General features: G+C 26.3%; 1 protein-coding gene across 1 annotated transcript; it reads right to left on the bottom strand.

Annotated features, from left to right (window-relative positions):
* Positions 1-290: 290 nt before the first annotated feature.
* On the bottom strand, positions 291-3,429 carry LOC145269074 (uncharacterized). Its single transcript, XM_080124675.1, has one exon. The coding sequence runs from the start codon at positions 1,972-1,974 to the stop codon at positions 757-759; it is 1,218 nt and encodes a 405-aa protein (XP_079980801.1). The 5' UTR covers positions 1,975-3,429; the 3' UTR covers positions 291-756.
* Between the last annotated feature and the right edge of the window lie 7,367 nt (positions 3,430-10,796).

Genomic DNA, 10,796 nt, shown 5'->3' with positions numbered 1-10,796 from the left:
ATTGTTAATTTTATGGATAAATCAAATATTGTTAATGTTATGGATAAAACAAATATTGTTAATGTTATGGATAAATCAAATATTGTTAATTTTATGGATAAATCAAATATTGTTAATTTTATGGATAAAACAAATATTGTTAATGTTATGGATAAAACAAATATTGTTAATGTTATGGATAAAACAAATATTGTTAATTTTATGGATAAATCAAATATTGTTAATTTTATGGATAAAACAAATATTGTTAATTTTATGGATAAAACAAATATTGTTAATGTTATGGATAAATCAAATATTGTTAATGTTATGGATAAAACAAATCTCTATTTTTTGTTTTTTGCAGACTGTTATCCTCATCTTCATAGTTGTTGTTTCACCACGTTTCAGCTAAATTATCGTTTTACCTTATTCAGGTTGTTAACTGCAATAGGAATGCTGAGTCTTGTAACTATAATATGTAAATGTCTTCCATAGTGGCAAACGAATCCTCTGGCCTGGTTTGGGTAGAAATGAAACCGTTATATTCAAATAATGGTCACCTGGAATTATACGGACTCAAAACCTCTATCCACTGCACCACAGGCCCCGAAGGTTTTATAAATTTAAGTGTTCATTCTTATCTGGCCTTCCATTGTCAAGTCTGTACCGAATAGTATTATAGATTATCTCCTATAAAAATAATATATAAAAACAAACATGTGTTCTGATTTTTCCTCATTTCAGCTCGGATCGATTTCAGAAGCCAAAGGATTCTTATTTTTTTGTGTGTTTGTGTACATGATCTGCCATCTTCGATTTTATCAAAAACGATTTATCACATATTTTACACGAAAATGGCTTCTCTCCAGTATGTAGTCTCATATGTTGTCTCGACTTGCTGCTTTCAGCAAATGATTTGCCGCATATATCACAGGAATATGGTTTCTCTCCAGTGTGTATTCTTATATGCCTTTTTACGTGAGACTTATTTGCAAAGAAAATCCCACAGACTTTACATGCGTGTGGCTTTTGTCCAGTGTGTTTAGCCATATGTACTATTAAGTGTTGCTTCTTTGGAAAAGAAGATTTACATAGTTCACAAGAAAATGGCTTCTCGCCAGTGTGTGTTTTGAAATGTTGCATTAAATTACCTTTCTGAGAAAATTTTTTGCCACATACTTCACAAGAATGTGGTTTCTCTCCAGTATGTGTTCGCATATGCATTACTAAACGTTGCTTGTTTGTAAAGCAAATCTCACACAGTTCACAACAAAATGGCTTCTCACCCGTATGTGTTTTCAGATGTTGGTTCAAATTACTTTTTTGTAAAAATGTTTTACCGCATACTTCACAAGTATATGTCATATCCCCAGTGTGTATTCTCATGTGAGTTTTTAAGTTTGATTTTTGTGTAAAGGAAGTGTCGCAGACTTCACAAGAATATGGCTTTTCTCCAGTATGAGTTCGGATATGTTGACTTAAATTACCTTTCACTGGAAATGATACTCCACATATTTCACAAGAATATGGCCTGTTCTGTGTGTGTGTTAAGTTATGCTGATTTAAAATCCATTTTTCTGAAAATACTTTGCCGCATACTTCACAAAAATATGGCTTTTCTCCAGTATGTATTCTCATATGACTTTTCAATGGTGACTTCTGTGCAAAAGATTTTTCACACACTTCACAAGAATATGGTTTCTCTCCAGTGTGGGTTCGGATATGTTGTGTTAAAATCCATTTTTCTGTAAACGATTTACTGCATACTTCACAAGAATATGGTCTTTCTCCACTGTGTATTTTCATATGAGTTTTTAAGTGTGATTTTTGTGTAAAAGAAGTACCACACATTTCACACGAATATGGCTTCTTTCCACTGTGTGATTGGATATGTCGATTTAAATTGCCTTCCTGTGAAAATGTTCTTCCACATATCTTACAGGAAAAATCCTTGTCAAATTGCGCACCCACACAATGCTTTGACTTTGACATTTTAACAGAATGTAATTCTATCCAGTGAGAAATTAAACTTCTAACACAAATAATTTCATTAGTCAAATATAAATGTTTTTAAATATTTGTGAACTATATACGATGTAATACGACTTTCCATGAAATGTTATTCACATACATTAATTTAATTTTGATTTATTAGCAAAATTATCATAAAATAATAATAAGTTGTGTAATCTTAGTCACATTTGAATAGTGCTTTACTTCCAATTGAATTCATCTTTCAAACCGTAAGTATTGCCTCGTGATGAATAGATTCTATTTTGTAAAGATATGTTACAAGGGTGCAATATGCAAGATAAATGGGACTGAAATAGACATGCATATTATTAGAATAATTTATTTTGTATCTACACACACGTGTGCACTGCCAGAAAAGTTTTAAGATATGGACAGAGCCACAGATGAGTAAATCAGGGTTTCTCTCTATCAATGTCTTTAGGTATTTTTTTACATCCAAATTGCCGAATATTTCACTCATCAAAATGTTTCTCTTGTTTCGGTTAGAATGAATCATTCATTTGAATGTTAGAAAAATGCACTTTTCTTACTAGATTATCTGTGAAAATAAGAGAGAATACACATGTTATGATATTATGTCTTTATTTGGTAATAATTTTATCAAGTTTCCAAAAACGTACTTTAATGCATTAATTAATTTATTATGTTTTACACAAAAATATTTTTAATTCATTTAATTTTTTTCCAAACTACACAATGTCTTAAATACTAGGAAGCAGTTTCTTGTTAAGATGTCGTGATCGTTTGCTATTGTTTTTGAGTGCCAGAAAGTTGTGTATAGATGAACATTTGATAGACGTACCCTTCTGTTTTATCAGAACTGCTTTGGTGGATTCACAATCCATCTCTTTTTTTTTTTTTTTTACACAGAGATCACCACTTATCAAGGCCCGGAAGCCACTCAGGGATAAGGGTTATTGCAAGTACATTATGTTAGTGAGGAGATTTGATGAAGTGTTTACTTAAGGGGGCGGTTCATTAGGAATTTGTTAACATTAGACTTGAAGACATCCAAGTTGTAGTCCGGAGGGAAGCAGGCAGACGGAACAGAGTTCCACAGGCGTGCAGTTCTAAGAAAGAAGCTTTGTTCATGAAATCCGCGTTTTGATTTAGGCACAGATATAGAGTGGGGGAAATTTTTCACAGTGGATTCAGCTAGACGGGTGTTTTTCGTGAAAGATTGGCGAGGGGGGATCTATTTTAATATAAAACTTTAGAGGTACACAGCACAGTTTTAAATACTTTAGTTTTTGTTTGGTGACAGCATGTATATAAAGTTAAGGATGTATGTATAAATATTATATAAATATATAGTTTTCACTGTTAAAATAATAAAATAGTTATTAATAATATATTCTAAGCAGCATATTAAATAAAGTGAACACATATTTTTTATAAACATTAAAATTTTGAAAAGAAAGGCTTAAATTTGCAACACTTGAAAATTATTTGAAATAATGTAAATAGAGAAAAAATTGCTTTACATCATTTACATTTCAGTTATATTATCTGAACAAATTTAACTTGATGAGTACGAGTGCCATTAATATATTGTTAGAATTATTTGTACTCAAACTTTGTAAGGTAATTTGCATAAAGCCACTTATGCAAAATTGCCCACTATTACTTGGAGTTGCTTGCAACAATAAAAAAAAAAAGATTAACAGCGAGCACTTCTCAGAAATTACTCTCTTTTTCTGCAACAAACAGAAACTCCTCCAGAACAACTGTTTTGGAAACTTTAACCTTTACTTGTAAATATACGTTATTTTAAATACAAGAATTTTATTGTGTTATTCTTTCTCAAAATTAACCAAGTTGTTCGGATAACAAGGAAACAAGAAAAGAGAGGTGCGTTAGAAATAAAAAAAAAATTCTAACAATATGCAAAGTAAACGTCTTAATTATTATTGTGCCCAAAAGCGTGTTTTACCCATTCTCCCTCAAATTTTTTATAAGTGAAATGCAATTTCATTCTATTGCATAACTTATTTTTATTACCAGGTGTTAATGGTGGTGCGCATCAGTTTCATGTATTGTGTCATCTTGTCGTTTTCTCTCAGACAATGTTGGCCAAAACTGTGTGCAAACTTGATAACTCTCTAATTTCTCCATCGCAAAGTCTCCAGTTTGTGCGTTTGTGCGTTTCTGTGTTTATCTATGCCTTTGTCTGTGCACTATATTATTCTTCCCATTTTTTTCTTCATTCTCCTTGCTTGACTGAAACACTGCATGCTGTACAAAAAATTAAGTTAATAGTACTACTTTTTATTCACAGTACATTTTGACATTTATAGGAGTACTATTGCATAGGGGTTAGCTGAAATATCTTATTGTCATCGATGCAAAGATTCCCTCACTTCTGCTATCATTTCTTTGAGGATGGATGGCCACAGGAGACACTGTGCTGCATATTGGTCTAAAAGACGTAGTATATGCATAGCTCAAACACTTGTCATTCATATTGACTAAAGTTTTCATTGATATTGACTAAAGTTTTCATTGATATTGACTAAAGTATTCATTGATATTGACTAAAGTATTCATTGATATTGACTAAAGTATTCATTGATATTGACTAAAGTTTTCATTGATATTGACTAAAGTATTCATTGATATTGACTAAAGTATTCATTGATATTGACTAAAGTTTTCATTGATATTGACTAAAGTTTTCATTGATATTGACTAAAGTTTTCATTGATATTGACTAAAGTATTCATTGATATTGACTAAAGTTGTCATTGATATTGTCAACACCAAAGTTGTTTATATTAATTTTTATTTATTGCGGACTATTATTCCCATCTTTATTAGTTGTTGTTTTGTGACATTTTGGCCAACTATTCCTCTGGCCTTCGTCAGGTGGTAACGAAGGCCAGAGGAATAGTTGGCCAAAACATCATGAAACAAAAACTAATAAAGATGAGAATAATAGTCCGCAATAAATAAAAATTAATATAAATAATGCTCATCTCAATAATGAATTCCAATTAAAATAATATATATATACCAAAGTTGTTATTCATATTGCCAATACTAAAGTGTCCATAGTAAAAAGGCAATGAGACACAATCATTCTCTCTTTGGCGTTGAAGTCGCCCAAAAGAACAAGATGTTCCTTGCTGGGAACCTTGATGATTTATGGCTGCCTCAGATGTAGGTTGTTGAAGAGAGTGTTGGATGTACATGCTGATGAATGTAACAGGGTCTCCAGTGGAAAAAAGGCAGAGAATTCTCTCAGACTTGTTGCTACCTGGTTCTAACATATGTGATAGGCTGCTCCTCACAGAAAAACACACTCCATGTTAATGTTGTTTTTGTCAGAAGAATGTGAACTCCATCTCTCGCAGTGATATCGAGTAAAACAAACAAGTTACTTATAGAAAGGTGCTTTCCACTTAGCTTTTCAAGCACATTGTTGATGATTTCATTATTTCTTAAGTGGCAAATATTCTAGAGGTGCTCATGAATAATAGTTAGGATAGACTAGATATCAATCCTAGTTTTAATGCTGGTTTATTTTTTTTGTAGTTTCGTCTAATTTGAATTTTTCCCCCCCTCTTCATCTTTATCATGTTAGAATAGGTGGAGAATTCGGCTGCTGTTGTCAAAAAAAAAAAAAACTTCCAATTAGGCGAAACTACAGATATTAAATTAGTAATAAAAACAGTAAAACGACAGAGAACAAATCAGTCAATAAGTAGGATGCACAGGGAGAACAACCCTGACGATGGTCAATCGAGACCGAAAACGTTCGGTAAACTAGGGGACTTTATAAGAACTTTGGATCCCACAACAAAAATACTTGTACGAAAACAAGAAAAATGTGAAAGAAAGATCATAAAAAGAAGAACGAAGATCCTCTTCAATAAAATATGCGCGAATATAGTTGTAGATTATAACTAGCAATTCTTATTCTTCCTTTATATTCAACATAAAAAATGAAGATGGGATGTCCTCTCCAGACGTGCACGTTTTTTTTTTTGTTTTTTTGTTTTTTTTTTTTGGTCTGTTTTGGTCGAATGCAAACCTGACTCAGCTTTGTGAAGGACAGGTTTTTCACCATCTAGCATATCGCCCTTCTCCGCAAATGCCAAATGAACAACAGAGTCGCTACATGGAATGCCACAATGAACTGTATTACAAATTATAAATCGCCAAAACACTAATGTAGAAAAAAATAAGCATCAAGGCAAGAAATAATTTTAAACTGAACAATTCATTGAAATGGCTTACTGTTGTTTTGTTAGAGTTTGAAATAAAGATTTCCTCACAGTGTATGAATATAAATCGTATTTTTTGTATTTCTTCTTAATGATGCAAAAGTTTTTCATACGTTTGACTGCATCTGTAATAAATATATGTATTCTCTATAACAGTTTCAAACGTTATAACGTTTTTCTTTTCACTTTTTCTTAAAGTATTTAAACATTACTCAGATTGGCATTAAGAAAAATATATGTATATACAAGTTCTGAATAAAGTTTTTTTTCTTACAAAGAAAATAAAAAGATGAAAGCATGCAAACAAAATATGCATATGTAACAAAACATAATAAAAAATATGTATATGTAACCAAAACATAATAAAAAAATATGTATATGTAACTAAAACATAATAAAAAAATATGTATATGTAACCAAAACATAATAAAAAATATGTATATGTAACCAAAACATAAAAAATATGTATATGTAACCAAAACATAAAAAATATGTATATGTAACCAAAACATAATAAAAAAATATGTATATGTAACCAAAACATAATAAAAAATATGTATATGTAACCAAAACATAATAAAAAAATATGTATATGTAACCAAAACATAATAAAAAATATGTATATGTAACCAAAAAATAATAAAAAAATATGTATATGTAACAAAACATAATAAAAAAATATGTATATGTAACCAAAACATAATAAAAAAATATGTATATGTAACCAAAACATAATAAAAAATATGTATATGTAACCAAAACATAATAAAAAAATATGTATATGTAACCAAAACATAATAAAAAAATATATATATGTAACCAACACATAATAAAAAAAATATGTATATGTAACAAAAACATAATAAAAAATATGTATATGTAACAAAACATAATAAAAAAAATATGTATATGTAACCAAAACATAATAAAAAAAATATGTATATGTAACCAAAACATAATAAAAACATATGTATATGTAACCAAAACATAAAAAATATGTATATGTAACCAAAACATAAAAATTATGTATATGTAACCAAAACATAATAAAAAAATATGTATATGTAACCAAAACATAATAAAAAATATGTATATTTAACCAAAACATAATAAAAAATATGTATATGTAACAAAACATAATAAAAAAATATGTATATGTAACCAAAACATAATAAAAAAATATGTATATGTAACCAAAACATAATAGAAAATATGTATATGTAACCAAAACATAATAAAAAAATATGTATATGTAACCAAAACATAATAAAAAAATATATATATGTAACCAACACATAATAAAAAAATATGTATATGTAACCAAAACATAATAAAAAATATGTATATGTAACAAAAAATAATAAAAAAATATGTATATGTAACCAAAACATAATAAAAAATATGTATATGTAACCAAAACATAATAAAAAAATATGTATATGTAACCAAAACATAATAAAAAAATATGTATATGTAACCAAAACATAATAAAAAAAATATGTATATGTAACCAAAACATAATAAAAAAATATGTATATGTAACCAAAACATAATAAAAAAATATGTATATGTAACCAAAACATAATAAGAAATATGTATATGTAACCAAAACATAATAAAAAAATATGTATATGTAACCAAAACATAATAAAAAAATATGTATATGTAACCAAAACATAATAAAAAAAATATGTATATGTAACCAAAACATAATAAAAAAAATATGTATATGTAACCAAAACATAATAAAAAATATGTATATGTAACCAAAACATAATTAAAAAAATATGTATATGTAACCAAAACATAATAAAATATATGTATATGTAACAAACACATAAAAAAAAACATATGTATATGTAACCAAAACATAATAAAAAAATATGTATATGTAACCAAAACATAATAAAAAAAATATGTATATGTAACCAAAACATAATAAAAAAATATGTATATGTAACCAAAACATAATAAAAAATATGTATATGTAACCAAAACATAATAAAAAAAATATGTATATGTAACCAAAACATAATAAAAAATATGTATATGTAACAAAAACATAATAAAAAAATATGTATATGTAACCAAAACATAATAAAAAAAATATGTATATGTAACCAAAACATAATAAAAAAATATGTATATGTAACCAAAACATAATAAAAAAATATGTATATGTAACCAAAACATAATAAAAAATGTATATGTAACCAAAACTTAATAAAAAAAATATGTATATGTAACAAAAACATAATAAAAAAAATATGTATATGTAACAAAAACATAATAAAAAAATGTATATGTAACCAAAACTTAATAAAAAAATATGTATATGTAACCAAAACATAAGAAATATGTATATGTAACCAAAACATAATAAAAAAAATATGTATATATAACAAAAACATAATAAAAAAATATGTATATGTAACTAAAACATAATAAAAAAATATGTATATATAACCAAAACATAATAAAAAATATGTATATGTAACCAAAACATAAAAAATATGTATATGTAACCAAAACATAAAAAATATGTATATGTAACCAAAACATAAAAAATATGTATATGTAACCAAAACATAATAAAAAAATATGTATATGTAACCAAAACATAATAAAAAAATATGTATATGTAACCAAAACATAATAAAAAAATATATATATGTAACCAAAACATAATAAAAAAATATGTATATGTAACCAAAACATAATAAAAAATATGTATATGTAACCAAAACATAATAAAAAATATGTATATGTAACAAAACATAATAAAAAAATATGTATATGTAACCAAAACATAATAAAAAATATGTATATGTAACCAAAACATAATAAAAAAAATATGTATATGTAACCAAAACATAATAAAAAAAAATATGTATATGTAACCAAAACATAATAAAAAAATATGCATATGTAACCAAAACATAATAAAAAAAATATGTATATGTAACCAAAACATAATTAAAACAATATGTATATGTAACCAAAACATAATTAAAAAAAATATGTATATGTAACCAAAACATAATAAAAAAATATGTATATGTAACCAAAACATAATTAAAAAAATATGTATATGTAACCAAAACATAATAAAAAAATATGAATATGTAACAAAACATAATAAAAAAAATATGTATATGTAACCAAAACATAATAAAAAATATGTATATGTAACCAAAACATAATAAAAAAAATATGTATATGTAACCAAAACATAATAAAAAAATATGTATATGTAACCAAAACATAATAAAAAAATATGTATATGTAACCAAAACATAATAAAAAAAATATGTATATGTAACCAAAACAAATTTAAAAAATGGATGTTTATATTTTAATATCGTTAAAATACGCACTTTTAATGTAGTCATTTTTTTTTAAATAGAAGCGATAGATCGATTTCTTGAAATATGTCATAACAATAATACTTGTCATGTCGAAAATAGTAATATATCCAAGAATTACATAAATTCATGGAGTAGAACAACTGCTGTTGTGTTTTTAGTAAAAAAAAAAAAAAAGAAAAGTCAGTTGTAATAAATTTCGTGTAACTCTAACATATTTTGTCTTCCATAAAATAAATTGAGTACGAATCAATTTAACATAAAATATATCACTTAAAAGAATTTGACAAATCTTTTTGTTTATCGTTTTAATTATGACAAATGATGGTAAGAAAACAAAGTCATATTTTCCAAAACATAATGATTACATTTATGTAAAGATAGAAAAAAAACCGCCATCGTGTCAATTGTTTAAAAGTTTGATAAATTTAATAAACATCAACTGAATAAATATAGGAATCGATTGAACATTACTTTACTTGACATAAATTCAACAAAAACACCATTAAAATTATATTTTTATGAAACAATAAACGGGTGTGTATTACTATACACATAGATTCGAAAAAGTTGTCAAAAAAAAACCCCAAAAAGCAAATATATAACAAATAAATGTGATCGAAGGAAGATAAATCATTTTCCTACCTAACTGGATGATTTTTTAGTGTTTTTATTTAATGTAACATGCTTATTCAGCTCGACAAACATACAGTGTTACCGATATATTTGAAACTTTAAAATGGAGCCGGACTCTCTGTTGAACACGGTAAGTTTGGGAAAATGAGTTAAAAATTAAAAAAAAAACTATACAAAATACATTTTAAAAACCCACCGAATATATGTCAGCCCATATGTCACGGTAACATATATTGAGCGAGTTTCTAACAGTATTTTGTATATATATATATATATATATATATATATATATATATATATATATATATATATATATATATATATATATATATATATATTTATTTATTTTTAACTCATTTTCCCAAACTTACCGTGTTCAGCAGAGAGTCCGCCGCCATTTTAAATTTTCAAATACATCGATAAACACTGTATGTTTTTCGAGCTGAATAAACATGTTACATTAAATAAAAACACTAAAAAATTATCCAGTTAGGTAGAAAAGTAACTTATCTTGCGTTTTGGAGAAAATAAAAAGCATTCGTGGATTACTTTT

This window comes from Euprymna scolopes, chromosome 45, assembly GCF_053919585.1.
Source record: "Euprymna scolopes isolate OS-2025 chromosome 45, ASM5391958v1, whole genome shotgun sequence".
NCBI classification, from domain to species: domain Eukaryota; kingdom Metazoa; phylum Mollusca; class Cephalopoda; order Sepiida; family Sepiolidae; genus Euprymna; species Euprymna scolopes.
Note: the sequence above shows the minus strand (reverse complement) of the source record. Positions and strands in the feature narration are given on the sequence as shown.